Source organism: Vipera berus (genome assembly GCF_964194415.1).
Source record: "Vipera berus genome assembly, chromosome: W".
NCBI classification, from domain to species: domain Eukaryota; kingdom Metazoa; phylum Chordata; class Lepidosauria; order Squamata; family Viperidae; genus Vipera; species Vipera berus.
In genome coordinates, this window is record NC_138210.1 from 29,845,251 (window position 1) to 29,865,895 (window position 20,645).

General features: G+C 41.4%; 1 protein-coding gene across 1 annotated transcript in view; it reads left to right on the forward strand.

Moving 5' to 3' along the window:
* Nucleotides 1-19,969, forward strand: part of LOC308676000 (transcription factor Sp4-like) — a 122,898-nt gene extending 102,929 nt beyond the window's left edge. Inside the window, 3 exon segments of the mRNA XM_081341691.1 lie at nt 13,161-13,389; nt 13,543-13,742; nt 19,253-19,969. Of these exon segments, the coding sequence (XP_081197817.1) occupies nt 13,161-13,389; nt 13,543-13,742; nt 19,253-19,500 (677 nt within the window). The 3' untranslated portion in view covers nt 19,501-19,969.
* The last annotated feature ends 676 nt before the right edge of the window (nt 19,970-20,645 follow it).

Consider the following 20,645-nt stretch of genomic DNA (forward strand, 5'->3'; position numbering starts at 1 on the left):
TTTCTGCGGCTGTTATCAGTTAGTTAGTGCTAGTGAGGCAGCGGTGATTAACTGCTGAAACATGTCAGGAAGGAAGCCACGGCTAAAGAGGAGTCTTTCTGTGGGTCAGCTCCCTTCAACTTTAAGAACTCCGATAGCTTCGGCCACACGCCTTGGAGAAGACGCACCTGCTCCTGTCGACGATGCAAGGTCAGTCACTCCTTTTTCTACTTTTCCAAGCTCCCTGGCAGCTGTTTTTGGAAATGTTCACACTCCAGGGGCTCAAGATGAGTTTCAAAGGCTTGGAGTGAAACCTAAAGTTCAGCCGAAGAAAATTCCTTCTGCTCCTTCAAGCCCCAAGCAAACTATGCGAGATAGGGCTATGCAAGGCTACTGTGAACAAATTGGAGTTTTTGAAAGGCGTTTGCAGCAGGCAAAGGAATATGTGTCAATGGTTCAGCAATATGAGAGGAATTATGAGCATGAACCGGCCATATTGCCACACCCACAAGGAGAAGCCATATTGCCTCCTTCTTCCCCAAAGCCAAAGTCACGCCCATCATTGAGTGTCATGCAAGACGAATGGGAACCGGAGGCTCCTATGTCACATGATTATGGGCTGTCCCAAAGGCCATACAGAGCCACAGTGATGCCTGAAGCAAATGTTATAGCACCATCTACTGGTGAAGCTGCATTAAGACATAAATTGGAGCTCTCACTCTCGCAATTGTCCATGGAGGAGTCTTTGCTCAGAGATACAAGATTTCTGCCATTATCTGAGGCTCCAGTCCCTGATGGTGCTAGGATTCCTGTTACTATTGCTTCTCCTGTTAATATTGCTTCTATGCAAGCCCCTCTACCTGGCAAAGCACAGCCATATTTAACCCACATGCAATTGCCACCGGGTTCTTATATGCGAAGGCCAGTGTCATCTGCAGGTTATGCTAATGCACCAGCCCCAGCGCCAGCGCCTCCTGCTGGCCAGGGTGGAATAGCAGCTCAAAGACAGTCACAGCCAGCACCAAGACTACCGGCAGCTTCAATGCAACTGCCGCATGTCCAGGCACAGACGCCACTGGTGCCCCCTGCAGGTTATGGTCGGATTGCACAACCTGCACAGCCAGTACCTCAATTGTATATTCCTCATCAAACACCTTCCATTGTACCACTGGCTGGTGATTCAAAATTAAAGAAGTCAGGACAGAATTACAGGGCATGGGTCAGTGAGGTTGGACTTTTGCTACGCAGAGAAGGTACTCACATGATGGTGTTTAATCCTCCTGCCCAGCCATGGACTCCTGACATATGGGACTTGGATAATAGAGCATGCACAACATTATTGATGTCAATGGACACTGAATTGCAGCTCACATTTTCACAAGATGCAACTGCCCAACAAATTTGGACTCAGTTAGAGACATGTTATCGGCCTACATCAATTGAGTCTACATGTTTACTTTTGTCTGAGTTCCATGGTTCCAGATTAAAACCTGGTGAACATATTGGAGCACATTTGACTACAATGAAAGGTATTAGAAAAGAACTGGGTGAAAAAGGCTATCCTATTGATGATTTTCAAATGATCAGCATTATCATTAATTCTTTGAATCATGAGTGGAAAGATGCTATTTCCAAGATCAATCAAGTGCCTATTGCTCAACGCACAGTGGATCATGTATGCAGGATTTTAGCCGAAGAAGAGGCACTTATGCAAGCTGCGCCACATTTAAGGGAACCACCTGCATCAAGAGCTTCAGCGAAGCGTGCCTTCCGTGGAAGGACCTATGTTCCAAGGATGCCAAGATGCTACATCTGCAATCGTGTGGGACATGCCACCCGGGATTGTCCCCAACGAGTTCCAGCGCCCGTCACATACCAGCCCAGAGGAACAGATTCCAGAGGAGGCAGAGGTAGAGGCGGACGACAAGGTCGTGGTCGTGGTTCCAGGCGTGATCCACAAGCTCCACTTGTCACATTGGTTGTGACCAACGATCCACAGCCTCAACCAGAGTATGACAGACGACTACTTTGGACTTTGGACAGCGGAGCAGCATTACATGTTACCTACAGAAAAGAGCTTTACACAGAGATGCACGAGCCTGAACCTGAACTTCGTGAACTTTACTCTTTTTCCAATCATCCTGTTCAGGTCATGGGAAAAGGAACTGTTTATATTGAAGAGCTCGGTGCTCTCATTCCAAATGTTTACTACGTTCCGTCTGCCAGTAGTAATTTGCTTAGTCAGAATCATTTGTCTAGGTTTTCTCATTTTCAGGTCCACCATCTTGAAAAAGCAAGTTATATAGTCAAAGACGGAGATATTTTTGCTGAAACCATGTTGATTGGTGGTGTTTATTACTTAAAACCAAAGTCTAAGCAGCAAGAGCAGGCAAGTATACACGTTCCAAAGAGCACAGGCCCAGAGAGAGACGTCCCAGAGAGAGATCCTGTTGCTACTCCAAAGGTTCCTAATAATGATAAAAAGACAAAAAAGACACAGGTTGCTCAAAGCAAGCCTGGGGTTCCTAATAAAAATGCTAATGTTGAGAATTCACTAACAGGTAAACCTTTGCATTCCAGGTGTATCCATAAGTGGCACAGAAGATTGGGTCATGCCAGTTTCCGTGTTCTGAAGAAGATGCCAGAGTTCGCAAGAGGTTTGGATCTAAAGGGGTGTAAGGTGTTCTTGGACTGTGCTGTCTGCAAGAAAGCCAAATCCAAGGCAGCAGCAATTCCAAAACGCGCTACACGCCTGTCAACACGCATTTTTTATTTGGTACACACTGACATAGTTGGTCCTTTTGCACCCACACTTGGTGGTAAAAGATATTTCTTGACAATCGTTGATAATTATTCTAGATATGGATATGTTTAGCCTATGAAAGAAAAATCTGAGACCTTTCAGATCTTTAAAGACTTTGCTAGTCTTGTCTATACCCAATTCGATGTCAACATTGCCAGAATCCAGAGTGATCGTGGTGCTGAATTCATGTCTCAGCGTTTCCAGGACTGGATGCGTGAGAATGGGATAGTACATCATACATCTGCTCCTTATACTCCAGCTGAAAATGGGGTGGCAGAACGCAGAAATGGGGTTTTGCAAATCATGATGCATTGCCTCCTTGAAGATGCTAACCTCAGTCTTCCATACTGGGGTGAAGCTATCAAATATGCTAACCACATCATCAACCGTACTTGGAGTAGTGTGATAAATCAGACCCCTTATTTCATGTTGTATGGACACAAGCCTGATCTCTCACATCTCCATATTTTTGGTTCCTATCCTATGGTCAATATTCCTTTAGCCCAAAGAAAGAAAGGGGGTCCTGCAGCAGAAAGGATGAGATTTATGGGCATTGATGATAATTCAAAATGGAGCAAATACATTGACTCTCATCATGTTATTGTGGTTTCACAATCTGCTACTTTTGAGGAAGATGCTGACTGGTCCAGGATTCATTCTAACGATCCTGGAGTTTATTTTCCTAGAGATGATGTTGCTGATGCCACACAACCTGATGATCAAGATTCACAGGAGAATGTTCCTTCCACGAGTTCTTCTCAACCTACTGTTCCGTCTTCGCAAGCCGCTGATGTTGCTGCTGGCGACAATGATGAAGACGAGGACGACACGAAAGAAGAATGGACGGTTGGCCCGAGACGTTCCAAGAGGACCACAAAGGGAATCCCTCCAAAACGGTATTCGTGGCAAGTAACAAAAACACCTCTACCTTTGATTTGTAATGTTACACTTCCACCTGAGAAGTTCACACAGATCAAACATCTTCCTGAATCAGAACAAGATAAATGGTTTGAGGCAATGCAGGCTGAAATGGACAGTCTAAAGAAACTTCAAGTGTTTACGCCTGCAAGCCCTCCAGCAAACAAGAAAGTTATTGGTACTCGATGGGTCTACAGGATCAAAAAGAAGCCGAATGGTGAGTCATTGTACAAGGCCAGACTGGTAGCCCAGGGTTTCGCTCAACGTTATCCTGAGGACTATACAAATACATACTCACCCACAGTGCGGACTGAAAGTGTGAAAATTGCTTTAGCCACTGCAACTATCCTTGGCCTGGAAGTGTTCCAGTTCGACGTTGAAACGGCTTATCTACACGCTGATCTTGACGAGGACATCTACGTGAAAGGTCCTCCAGGTTTTCAGACAGCAAGAAGGGGATACCTGGTTTCTACACAAAAGTCTTTATGGTCTGAAACAGTCTGGTTTAATGTGGTACTTATGTCTTTCTGACAAACTAAATTCAATGGGCTTTATTAAGTCCGAAACAGATGAATGCGTGTTTACTAAAAGATCCGGTAATAGGTATGAGATAATTCTTGTTTATGTCGATGATATTGTTTATATTGGTCCAAATAAGCAGATGAGTGAGGTTTTTGCAAAAGCTTTACAAAAGTTTTTCACATTGAAGTGTTTAGGATGTATTAACACTTATTTAGGTGTTCAAATTGCCAAAACTCAGAAGGGGTTCAGTCTTACACAGGAAGAGAAGATTGAACAACTGTTACATCACTGTAACATGGAGGACGCTAAGCCTGTGAGTATACCCATGCAAACTGACTTTCACATTTTGGCACATGAACCAAGTCCTGAGTTCGAGGATCAAACACTATATCGCTCAGTCATTGGGTCGCTGCTGTATATTAGTAGTTGGACTAGACCCGACATTGCACTTAGTGTTAATCTGTTATCACGACACGTAGGCAAGGCAAAACAGTTTCATTGGACATGTGTTAAGAAGTTATTGAGGTATCTAAAACACACCAAAGACATGAAGTTGTTGTTGGAACCCACACATACTGACTATGCAGAGTTATGTTGTTTTGCAGATTCAGATTGGGCGAGTGATAAGAAGTCACGGAAAAGTACATCAGGTTATATGATGTTTTTGAATGGATGTCCTGTTTACTGGCATGTGCGTAAACAGAATTTTGTTTCTTGTTCCTCTACAGAAGCTGAGTATGCTTGTGTGTCTGATGCATGCAATTCTTTAACCTGGTTTGATGCTTTAGTCACAGATATCTGGACACATCCGATTCGACCGATCACTGTGATGGAAGATAATGAATCTGTGGTTTATATTTCTGAAACACGTTTTACAGGTTCAAGGTCCAGACACATTGACATCCGATATCAAAACATAAGGCAACTGGTTAAACAAGGTTTTGTGACATTACAGTATGTGCCTACACGTGATCAAATTGCTGATATGCTGAACAAACCACTTCCTACAGCCCAGCATGAGTATCTGCGTGAGAAGATGTGCCTTACTTGAGTCTTCACTTTGCTGACGAAAGAAGGGGAATGTCACTGCACGTTTTTTTTGTTCGTCAGAAAAGTTCATTTCTAACTTTACATTTTTCCCTGCTCTCTGCACCTGTTGTGATAACTTATCTGGTAACCATAGTGAATCCCATATGACTAGTTATGTTATGGTTTCAGTCTGTTTAGTGCGCATGTCTAGAAAAAGTTCACAGTGTTTATCTTTATTGTTCTACTCACTTTGCTGCTACTGTCTGTTACGTTAGGATGTAGCTAGCTAGCTCTCTTTATAATATATATTTAGTTTTTATATTTTTGTAAGTAAAAGGTATTTAGTAAGATTATGCGTCGTGTTTTTATTTCCTTCCTGCATGCATATCATGCATTCTCTGAAGCACGGTCCGTCGCCCTCTACAAAGGTGATTTTTACCTTGACAGGGGATGATGTCAAAGACTGCAGTCCAGATTGCTGAACAGGCGATGTCTCTGCACTTTTAGTAACAGGGATTCTAGGAGGCTTAGAAGCCATTTTATAGCCACTTATCACACTTTCACTTTTCTTCTCCTTTAACAACTAAAACCAAATCTTGTAAGTTCAGGCAGAGCAAATTTAAAGTCCAGTTCCTCCTCAATCTCCCAGCAAACACTTTCAAGTGAGAGAGGGGAAAGAAAAAAGAAAAAACCACTTCACCTCTTATAAAAAAGGAAAAAAGTTCTTCCCCCCTCTCTTCCCTCTTCACTCAGACACCATTTTCCCTTTCTTTTCCAAATAATAAGCAAGACGAAAGAAGAATTGTTTTTCGAGGGTTAAAGCCTTGTACTTGCTGTTTATACGGCTCCTGTCTCCGCTCTGCTGCAACAATGTTTCTAGATGTCAATCAAATCCGGCAGGAGTGGATTCAGCGTCTTGTTCTGCTAACAGCAGAAGAGTCCTCCGCTCCGGAGATTCCCAGGCTTTGGGGGAGCCCTCACCCTTCAAGCCCCAGAACAAATGTTCTGGGGCTCTAAGGGGGCTCTACCCCTACCTGGGAACTCCCCCTCCCCTCTTCACCCAAGGAGTGGGGTTTTCACACCGTGGAGCAGCTGATTGTCAGCTGCTCTGCGGTTTAAACAGAAACGAAGGGCCGGCGGTCAATTCCGACCGTCTGCGACACTGGAGAGCCACCCGGAAGTCCCCCTTCTGAGGGATTCTTGCCCGCAGTAGTATACCTGATGGTCATCTGAATTAAATTCACCCATTCCTGTCCATTTTAGTTCGCTGATACCTAAGATGTCGATGTTCAGTCTTGTCATCTCTTGTTTGACCACGTCCAGCTTTCCTTGATTCATGGATCTTACATTCCAGGTTCCTATGGAGAAAAAATCTTTACAGCATCGGACTTTCCTTTCACCACCAGACACATCCACAGCTGAGCGTCCTTTCGGCTTTGGCCCAGTCGCTTTATTCTTTCTGGTGCTACTAGTACTAGCCCTCTGCTCTTCCCCAGTAGCATATTGGACGCCTTCCGACCTGAGGGGCTCATCTTCCAGCGTCATATCATTTTGCCTTTTGGCACTGTCCATAGGGTTTTCATGGCAAAGATACTGGAGTGGGTTGCCATTTCCTTCTCCAGTGGATCACGTTTTGTCAGAACTCTCTGCTATGACCTTTCCGTCTTGGGTGGCCCTGCATGGCATAGCTCATAGCTTCATTGAATTACGCAAGTCCCTTCACCACGACAAGGCAGTAATCCATGAAGGGGTGAGATGGCTTGGTTTAAAGCTATTCAAGGCTTTATTGGCCAGAACCAGAAATATGAATTGTGCCTGAGAACTATTAGGTTTTTTTACAAGCAGCTTTTTCTATTTTGACAGTATACTAAACTTGCTGCAGTATGTAACTCTTACATTTTGCTAAAAGTTTGGTAACATACATACCTTGTATTCAAGATGGAAAATAATGGCTAAGAATCCTTGCCATTCTTGTAGTAAATGTGGAGGGTTTTTAAAGCTGATTTGTTTGTATATTGATACATCCTGCTCTGCTGTGCCTATTTTAGGAGACAATGAACGTTGTTTGACCTTTAAAGAATTTACTCAATGGGAAAAAAAAACCACAAGAAGAGTGAGAAATTTTGGTTTTAAAGGAATTCGGTTGAGTCTCTGGATTTTTTTTTATTGAAAAGTTTTACAATACATTTTTTTTAACAAAACAAAACCCCTCACAACCCCCTCCCCTCTCCCCAACCCTCCCCAACACCTCCCTCCCTTCCCCCTCCCCCCTCCCCGACTTCCCAGAGCTAAATACAGGGTATAAAAATACAAACAATCATAATCTACCTTATGCAAACAACAATAAACTATTAAATCTATCGCACTTTAACTCTTATAAAATAACTACAACCAATATAAATATCACATCAATACTTATTCAAATGCTAGATGAAACTTTTTAGTCCCATATTTATTCTGGATATAATCAATCCATTTTTTCCACTCCACAATATATCTCTGTTGCGAATGGTCTTTCAAGTACGCTGAGATCTTTGCCATTTCCGCCAGGTTGGAAACTTTTAAAGTCCATTCTTCTGTAGTCGGCAGTTCTTCCTTCTTCCAATATTGCCCTACTAAAAGTCTTGCTGCCGTAATTAAATTCAACATCAACTTAGTGTCCACAACAGTAGTATCAGTAATAATGCCCAATAAAAAAAATTGCGGACAAAACTTTATCCTTTTCTTAAATATCTTTGAAATAAAAATAAAAATTTCGGCAAAACATTCATTTTCACTGCTGCAATTCTTCCCAATAAAGATAATTGTAGTTTTTTCCAGCTATCCAATTCTTTTTGAACATTTCCCCATAACTTTTCATAATTATTTTTATATAGCTTTACATTTGAGGGTGACAAATATATCCCCAAATATTTAACCCTTTTAACAATTTCAAATCCCATTAGCTCTTCTAAAACAGCCTTTTGTGATACTGTCATATTCTTAGACAACATTTTAGTTTTTTGTATGTTAACCTTGAATCCAGAAACTTTCCCATATTGCATTATTATCTCCATCAGTTCTACAACTGAATCTTCAGGCTGAGTTACCGTAACAACCAGATCATCTGCAAACGCCCTCAGTCTGTAATCCTGATCTCTTATTTGAATTCCCCTAATTTTTTCCGAATCCCGTATTTTAATCAATAATATCTCCAATGTTAAAACAAATAGTAAAGGTGACAACGGGCACCCCTGCCTTGTGCCCTTTTCAATGTTACATACTTCTGTCAAACTATTATTAACTATTATACAGGCTGTTTGCTTTTGATATAGTGCCCTAATTGGTTGTAAAAATTTATCCCCAAAATTCATTTTATCTAATACTTTCAACAAAAATTGCCAATCCAATTGATCAAAGGCTTTTTCAGCATCCAAAAAGATCAACGCTGCAGGGATCTGATTGTTTCTTTCCAGAAATTCCAACAAATCAACTATATGCCTCACATTGTTCTTCATTTGTCTACCACTTATAAACCCAGTTTGGTCACCATGAATTACTTGTTGCAATACCCTCATTAATCTGTTAGCTAAAACCTTAGCAAATATCTTGTAGTCCGTATTCAAAAGTGATATTGGCCTATAATTTTTTGCTTGGGTGACATCCTGATCTTCCTTCGGAATCAAAGAAATAAAAGCAGTTTTCCAGGACGGGGGCACCCCTCCTCCCATTTGAATTGTCTGAAACAATTCCCTTAATGGCTTTACCATCTCTAACTGTAAATTTTTATAATACACAGCAGTCAATCCATCCGTACCTGGCGCCTTACCCACTTTCAATTGTTTAATTGCTGAAAAAATTTCTTCCTCAGTTATCAATTGATTCATCTCTTCCTTTTGTTCTTGTGTAAGAACAGGAATATTAGCATTCATCAAATATACATCAATATCTGCCTCACTAATCTTATCTCTAGCATATAACTTAGAGTAAAAATCAACAAAAGTCTTCTTAATAAGACTCTGCTGATACACTACCTTACCCTTATGTTCTATTCTATCTATATTAGAAGCCCTTTGCTTCTTCCTTAACAAATAAGCTAACCATCTACCTGGTTTATTGGCATTGCAAAAAGTATTATGTCTAGCATACCGTAAGTTAATTGCCACTTGATCAGCCATCAACTTGTCGAACTGTCCCCTTAATAAATTAATTACCTCTTTAATCTTCACATATGATGGATTCAAAATTAAGGCCTTTTCTTTTTCCCTAATTTCATTCTCTAATTCCTTCCTCCTGAATTCCAGATTGCGTCTATATTTGTTATTCAAATATATTAATACACCTCTCATATAAGCTTTACTAGCATCCCAGACCATTTCAATAGAAGTACCCTTATGCATATTAATTTTAAAAAAATCCTTCATCTGTTTTTTACATTCTTCCACATTTTCCTGATTTCTAAACAGGTTCTCATTTAGACACCAGGAGCGCCTATCTCTATTATCTTTGTCTATCTCTAACCAGACTGGACTATGATCAGACATAGTTCTTGGACAAATCTTAATCTTCTTAATCCTGGAAAAGAAATCATTAGTAATTAGTATAAAATCAATCCTAGAAAAAGATTGATGTCTATCGGAAAAAAAAGTATAGTCCTTCTCTTGCAGATTTCTTTCTCTCCAAATATCTCGCAGTTCCAAATCATCCTTCATTTCAAAAAAGGATTTAGGCAGTTTAGCATGACTTGGAACACTTTTAAAAAAACCACTCTTGTCCATTTGTACATCCAAAACACTGTTCCAGTCTCCCATAAAAATAAAAGATTTATAATCCCACTGAGTAATCTTGCTGTGTAGTAAACTATAAAAGTCTGCTTGTTGTTGATTAGGAGCATATAATCGAACCAGAAGTGTTTTCTTGCCTTCTATTAACAGTTCAATTATAACATATCTTCCTTGTTTATCTGCTTCAATTAACTCCGCTGTCAAGGTATTCTTAACATAAACAACCACTCCATTTTTCTTATCCGTTGCAGAGGCAATAAATTGTGTACCCAGTCTTGAATTTAATAAGTACTTTTGATCTGTAACTCTAATATGTGTTTCTTGTAAACAAATAACATCATTCTTAAATTGTTTTAAATATTGAAAAACTTTCTTTCTCTTCTGTGGTGAATTTAAGCCATTAACATTCCAGGTTAGAAACTTTGTCGCCATCCTTCGCGACCCGAAGCTTTTCGAGTGCTTCTTCCAAAATCACCTGCACTCTCTTAGGTCGCGCTCCTCCCATAGCTTCACTATAAGTAAGTTTTGGAGGTGCCATCATTACTTTCTGCTGGTCTTGTTCTTGCTCTCGTCTCATTCGTCTCGAAGCAGCACGCATCATCCTCTGGTCTCTGGCCTCCTCCGATGATACTGAAATTTGATCCACTCCTGTAGCTTTCTCATCTATCTGCGTTGTTCCTTCAGCACCTTGTAAATTCTCACTGCGTAGTTGAGGCTCTCCCTCACCATTCTTCTTTGTAGATTCCAAAAGTGGTATGGGGACTGCTTTTAAAACATTACTATAAAAATCACGTGCCTGCAACACTGTAGTAAGACGATGTCTCATGCCTTCATGCATCACCACCATACCCACTGGTATCTCCCATCTGAACTTAATATCACGTTGTCTTAATTCTTGTGCCAAAAAGGCAAATTCCTTCCTTCTCCTTAGGATTCTTGGAGGGATCTCTTTTAAAATCAAAACTTCTTGCTCAGCAATTGCAAATTTAGTATTGTAAAAGGCTTGAATAACCTCATTTCTAATTGCTCTCTTTGTAAAATAAACCACCACATCTCTGGGTAATTTCCTTTGTCTTGCAATCCACGAATTAACACGGAAAATTTTGTCTATATCTTCCATAATTGCATCTGCTGGTCGCCCCAGCACCCCTTCCAAAGCCTCAGAAACTATTTTCTTCAAATTTTCTTTAGGATCCTCTTTTAAGCCTCTGATTCTCACAGCAAACTCCATCTCATGGTACTGTACCAAGGTCAAATCACTATCAATTTTCTCCACCACATTTTCAGTCTCTGTCATTTTTGTATCTAATCTAATATTATTTTGGCTGAGATCTTCCACTCTCTCGTCCAAGCGCTCTATACATATAGCCATGCCTTGAAATGCAAGTAAGATGTCTGCCCTTATTTCTGTTAACTTCTCATCCAGAAGCTCTGTAAGCTTTTCATCCAGAAGCTCAGCTAATTGTTGTGATTGCTTTTCCATAGCCTCTTGCAACACATTCTGCAAGTCTTTAACTGTAAAAGTTGGTACAGGTGCAGGTGCAGGTGCAGAGGGAGGGGGCAATAAAGCTTGTAACAAAGACTGCTGCACCGGAGAAGCCCCCGCGCTTCTAAGAACTTTAGAGGATTTGGCAGCCATTTTCACCCACTATTGCCTGCTACGCACTTTCACTTTCAAACTCCGCAAAGTCCATTGAGTTAAAGATCATAAATTCACTTTCACCTGGATCTCCTGTGTCGCTCTGCCTGCATCCAGGTTCTCAAAGGTTCTCTCTTGCTGGCAGGGATGGTTGCTGATGCCCTGCTCTGCTCCAAAAAACCCAGAGCAGAGGCGCCCCGCAGTCCGGAGCAAACTCAGGCTTCGGGGGGGCTCAATCCTTCAGCCGCCAAAACTTTTAGCTCTGGCGGCCCCAGAGAGCTCTACCCCTACCTGAGCGCTCACCCCCTCCTCTTCTCCTGAGGAGGGGGCTTCCGAGCCGCCAAAACAGCTGATCGGTGCTGTTTTCGGCGGCTCTACGGAGCCGGCGGGGCTGACAGCCAGAATGGCTGCCTGCGGCGACGCCTTACCACCCGGTTGAGTCTCTGGATTAAATAGATTTTGCAAATTAGCAATTTGAATAAAATTGTTGAATCAATTTGATACCTTAAATCAGTTTGACACTAAATTCAGAAAATACATGTCAACCCTATTCAGTACTTTTGACTTGAGTTTCTACATTAGTTTGAATAATCAAGTCAGAAAAGTTTGGCATGCTTCTAGGAAGCAATATTACTTGATTTAATTTCTTGAAATGAGTTGGGTTTTCCAGAAAATTCTCATGACTCACCTTGCAAATATGTGGTCCCATTTATTCATAAATTATTACTAAAATATATACACTGCTTTATTTGCAACATTGTTATATTTGTAAAGGCTTGCTTTTGTAAATACAGCCAGTTTTATGACCCTAATGTATTATGATCCTAATTTATTGTTCCTTACATTCACCTTTTGCAGCCACCTTTTCTTGCAATGGTTTTCCTATGCAGTGTGGAAATTACTGCAGCCAAGATAGTAATATACCACCTCAAATAATGAATTCCTGAATTTTGTCGCTGCACAGTTACTATATATTTATAGTTAGCACAGTGTATGTTTGAGTGGTTAATAACTTTATATTTAATGTAAAGAACGTTGGGTTTAATAAAATTGGAAGGACTAGCACCCCTCCTTTTGAAATATGTATATGTATAGAACTGACTCTTCTGTATGGATCAACTCACTGTGGTAACATGCCTACTCAACCGAATGTTAACCATTTCTTGTTACCTAGAGATTAAGGGAATCAACTTACAGCAAATGTTTTTTTCTTGCAGCCCCCCTCCTTTTTTTTCTTTTTTAGATTAGTGACATTCTTCTGGAATCTAGTAAAAACATAGCTTTCTAAGAGAACATTTTGGGATTATGAGTGCACACCATCTCTATTGTTGCCTTAGTTTTAGTATTGTTTGACTACTGTAAACTGCCAGTAATCTATACAGATTGCTATAGTATATAAATGAGATAGATAAATGTGTCTTTCTCCATCTGTTGTGTAGTAAACAGGATGCAAAAAAGTATGTTACTGTGTTAAAATGTAGAAATTAAGATTTTTGTTATTTTCCAGGTCAACAAGGACAGGATGGAGGAGTGAAAGTACAGCAAGCAACCATAGCTCCTATAACTGTAGCAGTTGGAGGAATAGCTAATACAGCAATGGGTGCTGTTAGTCCTGATCAGATAACTCAAATGCAGCTGCAACAAGCTCAGCAAGCATCTGATCAAGAAGTACAGCCTGGCAAAAAATTAAGAAGAGTTGCTTGTACATGCCCTAATTGTAGAGAAGGAGATGGAAGGTAATTGCCATAATTACTATTAAATATCAGGTTTCTTAGGGCCAAAGTATTTATTTTGCTTATATATTTCTATTATATCTTTAATGACATTTTTATTAACATAGTCCTTATTTGAAATTGTTCTGATTTTAACTAATAGTTTGTATTTGATAGAGGCAGCAATGAACCAGGAAAAAAGAAGCAACATATCTGCCATATTGAAGGCTGTGATAAAGTATATGGGAAAACATCTCATCTCCGGGCACATCTTCGCTGGCATACAGGAGAAAGGCCATTTGTATGCAATTGGATCTTCTGTGGGAAAAGATTTACAAGGAGTGATGAATTGCAGAGACATAGGCGAACCCATACAGGTAAGTGAACAGTTTGTATAAACATATAAAAATAAAATTCATTTACATTTTAGTGTTCTGGCTTTTAAAAGTATATCAAATTTTAAAACGGCCAGCCACTCACATGGCCCAATTCCAAATAGGCCACCGCCCAGTAGAGGGCCACAGCCCGGGGGTTGGGGACCCATGTTTTAAGACATAATTTCAAATTCATTTCTTAATACAGGGAAACATTGTGTGAAAACCAGTATTTTAGAATCCACTTCAGTTAGAGTCAAGATCTTATGATGGGACTGAATTAGACTTTCTCACTATAGCAATAGCAATAACACTTAGACTTATATACTGCTTCACAGTGGTTTACAGCCCTCTCTTAAGTGGTTTACAGAGTCAGTATATTGCCCGCAACAATCTGGTTCCTCATTTTACCAACCACAGAAGGATGGAAGGCTGAGTGAGAATCGAACTGCAGAATTGCTGACAATCGGCAGTCAGCAGAATTAGCCTGCAATACTGCATTCTAACCACTGCACCACCACTATGATGGGTATCTTCTCCTAAGGGATAGTAAGTGTTATTATTGCTTACTTTCTTGGTACCTTTTAACAATAATTATAGTTGCTTTTTAGCACTGTTGACTGGTCATCCTTGTGAATGAGGAAAAAGATACCAATATATGATGGTTGCACTCCTATTTGCATAGTTGGTCACTCAAGAGTAAATGTTTTTGGTCCCTGGCAGTTGTATTACGCAGAAAATCACATGATACCATCTTATTCCTCATGCTGCTCTTATTATTTCTTAGGCAATTTGGAGAATAATGACATCAGGGTGTTTCTGAAATACAGCTCAGTTTGTAAGACATATCTGAATCAGGACACAATGACAAGCTTAGTGAAATCTAATTAGCATAAATAGCAATAGCTACATGGATGAGGAAGAACAGGCTCCAACTCAACCCGGCCAAGACCGAGTGGCTTTACATATCGGCATCTTGTGTAGTCCAGGATATTCCATCTTTGGTTGTGGGGGGAGACGTGTTACCTCCCGTTGATAGGGCGCGCAACTTAGGTGTCCTCCTGGATGCACGACTCAGTTTAGAAGATCATATAGGAGTCGTGGCCAGGGGGGCATTTGCCCAGGTTCACCTGGTGCGCCAGTTGCGCCCCTATCTGGACCGAGATGCTTTACGTACGGTCACTCATGTGCTCGTTACCTCCCGTGTTGATTACTGCAATGCTCTCTACATGGGGCTGCCCTTGAAGACCACCTGGAGACTTCAGCTGGTGCAGAATGTGGCCGCGCGGGTTGTGATGGGAGCATCCCGATACTCCCATATTACACCCCTCCTGCGTGAGCTGCATTGGTTACCGGTTGCCCTCCAGGTAAGATTTAAGGTGCTGGTTCTTACCTTTAAAGCCCTACATGGCTTGGGCCCGGGATACCTGCAGGACCGTCTGTTCCCAGGAACGACTTCCCATCGCCCTGTGCGCTCACACAGAGAGGGCCTTCTCAGGGTGCCGTTGGCCAGACAATGTCGGCTGGCGACCCCCAGGGGGAGGGCCTTCTCTGTGGGGGCACGTGCCCTGTGGAATCAGCTTCCCCTGGAGCTCCGGATGACCCCAGACCTCCGGTCCTTTCGTCGTGACCTTAAGACATTTCTTTTCCAACAGGCCGACCTGGACTGATGATAAGGGGTTTTTAATATGGTTTTAAGGTTTTATTAGTTGTAGTTGGGGCTATAGATATAGTTAAAATTTTAATATTTGTATTTTTACTTGTATTTTACTGTTGTTAGCCGCCCTGAGTCCTTCGGGAGATAGGGCGGCATATAAGTCCCATTAAATAAATAAACAAACAAACAAACAAACAAATAAATAAATAAATAAATAAATAAATAAATAAATAAATAAATAGCACTTAGACTTATATACCACTTCACAGCGCTTTACAGCACTCTCTAAGCGTTTTACAAAGTGAGCATATTGCCCCCAACAATCTGGGTCCTCATTTTATTTATTTATTTATTTATTTATTTATTTATTTATTTATTTATTATTTGGATTTATATACCGCCCCTCTCCCGAAGGACTCAGGGTGGTGTACAGGGCAATTAAAACACTATATACAACACATAATATACAAAAATTAAAATAAATTAAACCAAGTAGCCCTAAACAATAAAACACGTTCTAAAATTTAAAATTTAAAATTTAAAATCTAAAATCCCAGTCCCTCAGTCCAGGCCGGCAAGTTCAAATAGCCAAGTCTTCAGGTCGCGGCGAAAAGAGCGAAGGTCGGGAGCCATCTGGAGCTCAACAGGGAGCTGATTCCAGAGGGCAGGCGCGCCCACAGAGAATGCTCTCCCCCTGGCGGCCGCCAGTCGACATTCCCTGACCGACGGCTCCCTGAGGAGGCCCTCTCTGTGGGAGCGCACAGGACGATGGGAAGTTAACACCGGCAAAAGGTACTCCCGTAAATAATCCGGGCCCATGCCATTTAGGGCTTTATAGGTCATCACCAGCACCTTGAATCTCACCCGGAAGACAACTGGAAGCCAATTCAGCTCGCGGAGCAGAGGTGTTACATGGGAGTATCGGGAGACCCCCATCACAACTCGCGCGGCCGCATTCTGCACCAGCTGGAGCCTCCGAGTGGTATTCAAGGGCAGCTCCATGTAGAGAGAGTTGCAGTAGTCTATCCGAGAGGTCACGAGTGCATGAGTGACTGTGCGTAGGGCATCTCGGTCCAAATAGGGCCACAACTGGCGCACCAGGCGAACCTGGGCAAAAGCCCCCCTGGTCACAGCTCCTATATGATCTTCTAAACTGAGCTGTGAGTCAAGGAGGACACCCAGGTTGCGAGCCCTATCTACAGGGGGTAACACCTCACCCCCTATAGATAAAGATGGAATAGAGTGGACAACCCGAGATGCTGGTATGCACAGCCACTCGGTCTTGTCGGGATTTAGACGAAGGCTGTTCCTCCCCATCCAGACCCTCACCGCCTCCAGGCAACGGGACATAACGTCGAGGGCATCACCGGGTTGATCTGGGGTGGAAATAAAAAGCTGGGTATCATCAGCGTACTGATGATACCCCACCCCAAAACCACGAATGATCTCACCCAGCGGCTACATATAGATGTTGAACAGAAGGGGCGAGAGGTCCGACCCCTGAGGGACTCCACAAACAAGAGGCCTCGAGGCCGACCTCTGCCCCCCTGCCAACACCGACTGCGAACGATCCAGGAGGTAGGAGGAGAACCACTGTAAAACAGTGCCACCCACTCCCAACCCCCTGAGGCGCCGCATTTTGCCAACCTCGGAAGGATGGAAGGCTGAGTCAACCTTGAGCCAGTGTGACTCGAACACCGAACTGCTGGCAGTCAGCAGAATTAGCCTGCAATACTGCATTCTAACCATTGCGCCACCACAGTTGTGGTAATAGAGATACTGGCAATTCTAGATCTAGGACAGGGCTTTTCAACCTTTTCACCCATTGTACCACTTTTAGGATATGGCAACATCTGAGTCCCACCAGCCGCCTAGCAAGGTGTCAAAAACTTGATGACCCCCCCAAAACAGGAAAAAAGTGATGAAGTACAGGTAGTCCTCAACTTACAACAGTTCACTTAGTGACTGTTCGAAGTTACAATGGCACTGAAAAAATGCCCCCCAAGCCACAGACAAGCAAGACACCTGCCTGCCTGCTGATCGGTGCTTCTTCTGGGCTCAGAAGCGCCAGGATCAGCACCGAGCTCCAGCTGGAGTCTGGCACTGATCCTGGCGCTTCCACTGAGCCCTGACAGTCCTGAAGAAGCGCTGATCCTGGCACTTTTGCTGGGCCCTGACAGCCCTGCAGCTCCAGCATCTCTTGCTCAGGATTGTGTGGTGCTGCCACCGGTTCAGCTCATTCCCCTCCCTCACTACCACTTTTCTAGGATGGTTGTGTACCACCTGCCAGGTGCCAATGTACCACAGGTGGTACCCGTACCACTGGTTGAAAAGCCCTGATCTAGGATATAGATAATTCTCTATTCTAGATATTGAACTTTCTCTAGAGAAATGGGAATGGAGTTGGAGATGCTCATAGAATAAACATTTTACTGGAGGCCCAAGTACCTCTGATGGCAAAGAGTATATTTTATGACTTTTAATGGTATTCTGGTTGTGGTTGCATTGATAATCTCATGTCTGTGTAATTATAATTTACCCATTGAGTGCTACCTTATGCACTGCATAGAAGCTGTTGCTAGTGAACATGGAACAAGAGGGTTACTGTACAGCATACCTAGCTGCTATCACAGTGTCCCCCAACCTTTTTTGTACCAGGGACTGGTTTGGGGGGAAACAATTTTTCCACGGACCGGGAAGTGGGGGGGGAATGATTTCATGCGCATGCACAGATGAAGCATTGCTCACTTGTGCAGCCTAATTCCTAACAGGCGGTGGACCAGTACTGGTCCGTGTACTGGGGGTTGGGGACCCCTGTGCTATCATACAGTATTACATTATTAAAAGAATTACACTGGCTACTGATTATTAATGGTTCAGAATTGTAGTATTAACCTTGAAGGCTATAAATGAACCAGGATCCCCTTGAATTGTCTTCTCCTATATACATCTGCTCGACTATTGCAGTTATTGTTAGAGGCCTTCGATATTGTACCACAAGATTCCTGTTTCTCCTAAAGAAGTTATCTGAACAACAATCAAAAAATACAACCTTTGGTTCTGTTAGTTGTGCCTATATTTTAAAATGCTTTCACTCCAAAAAGAGACACTCAGTGGCTTTCATTTCAGTTAAGGTACATGTGGAAGACATTTTATATGTTTTGATGTTCATATAGGATGTCCTTAATTTATGCTTGCTTGTGTTCATTGTTGTATATGACAAACACTATAGAAATACTTTAAAATGCATAAATATAAAGCTACTTAATTGTTCATAAGAAAAGCAAGAAAGGACTTAAGCAAGTCTAGCAAGCTCTTCTGTTAAATGTATGCATATAAATGTATACAAGTATTTTAGTATAATTAAATTCTTCAGTGTATTTAACTACACTTTAAATATAAACACAATTATTTCACTGAGAATCAGTTGAATATATGTTTAATACAGTAAACTCTCAATTTAATAAAACTGGCAGACTTTGCATTTGATGGACAAAAACATAATCATCTAAATTGAACATCTTTTCAAGAGACAACACCTTCCCTACTAACCCTTTAGCCCCGTATCCCAGCAGCCCACACATCCTCTCTTTTTCCCAGCACTTTTCCTTTCTTCCCCTCAGAAAATCCAGTGAGCTCTTTAACCAGCACTTGGTTTTAATAGATACCTCTTCCCCCCCCCCCCCCACATTGGGATATTAAAGATTCAAAATAAGAAATTAATTAAAGCTTCAGAATTGCTATAATTTAGGAAGGCAAAATAGAAATACAAGAAAAATTGTTAAAGTCATGGCACTGTACTATAGATTATACATAGATAATTGCCCATGTTGTTAATTCAAACATTTCTTGACAGGTGAGAAAAGATTTGAATGCCCAGAGTGTTCTAAAAGATTTATGCGAAGTGATCATCTCTCCAAACATGTCAAAACACATCAGAACAAGAAAGGTGGAGGAACAGCCCTTGCTATTGTCACCTCAGGTGAATTGGACCCTTCAGTTACTGAGGTTCTTAGATCTCCAAGGATTGTCACAGTAGCAGCCATTTCTCAAGATTCAAATCCAGCAACCCCAAATGTTTCAGCAAACATGGAGGAATTCTGAAGTAATGTTACGTTGATGCCTAGAACTGCACTTACATTTACATACTTTTCAAGATACAGAAGTGAGCTGGTAAAAGTGTATTACAGAGCAAGAAATAATGTATTCCGGCTTGATTTCTGTAAGTATTCTAAGGTGGAAAACTAGCACAGGAAGTGTACTTTGTACAATAAGAAAATGCAAAGTATTCTAGTGAAGATGAAAACCTTTTGTTTCTTTACTTTGTGAGACATGTGTATTAAATTTGGCCATCTTTATTCATTTGTTAAAAATCAGATGGCAGCAAGTGAAATGAATCTGAGGAACATCTCAGATAATTTTGGCCACTACATTGTAGTAGTGTATATAATGACAATCAGTAAACACAGATTAATCTCTTTCTAGGAGAGGTAAGAGATCTACAGAGCCAGTGTATTCTTTAGCAAATACTGAATTTTAGTAATATAATGTATTGACATAAAATTTTAATTAATTTCTATGTAAAAATTAAACATGATAATGTGTTACAAATCTTATATCTTAATTCATCCTAATTCAAGACACAGGATATATTCTTAAGCATTCATTAATCTCTATTTTGAAACCAGTAATTTAAATATTTATATTTTATTAAACATTTGGAGATAAGGGGAAGTACAATGTTATGAATCGTAGCATTTATACACCACTAATAACATTTTTCAATAGCAAACATTGTGGTAAATTTACTGAATTCTTTAGAATTTGACATACTAGCCAAAGAAAAAGATGAACAACTAAAAGTATAACTATAATAATAATAACAACAACAATGTTGGAAAGGACCTTGGAGGTTATCTAGTCCAACCCCCTGCTCAGGAAGGAAACCCTATACCAGGGGTGTCAACCTGCTGGCCTGCAGGGCGGTTTCATCATACCGAAGCTGCGCCCACCCCATTGCTGGCAATGCAAAAAGTCACGATAGGTCGTGACACGTCACGTGAATTGGCAAATTTGACACCCGTGCCCTATACCATTTCAGACAAATGCCTGTCCAGTCTCTTAAAAACCTCCAGTGTTGGAGCATTCACAGCTTCTGGAGGCAGGTTGTTCCACTGGTTAATTGTTCTGACTGTCAGAAAATTTCTCCTTAGTTCTAGGTTGCTTCTCTCTTTGGTTAGTTTCCATCC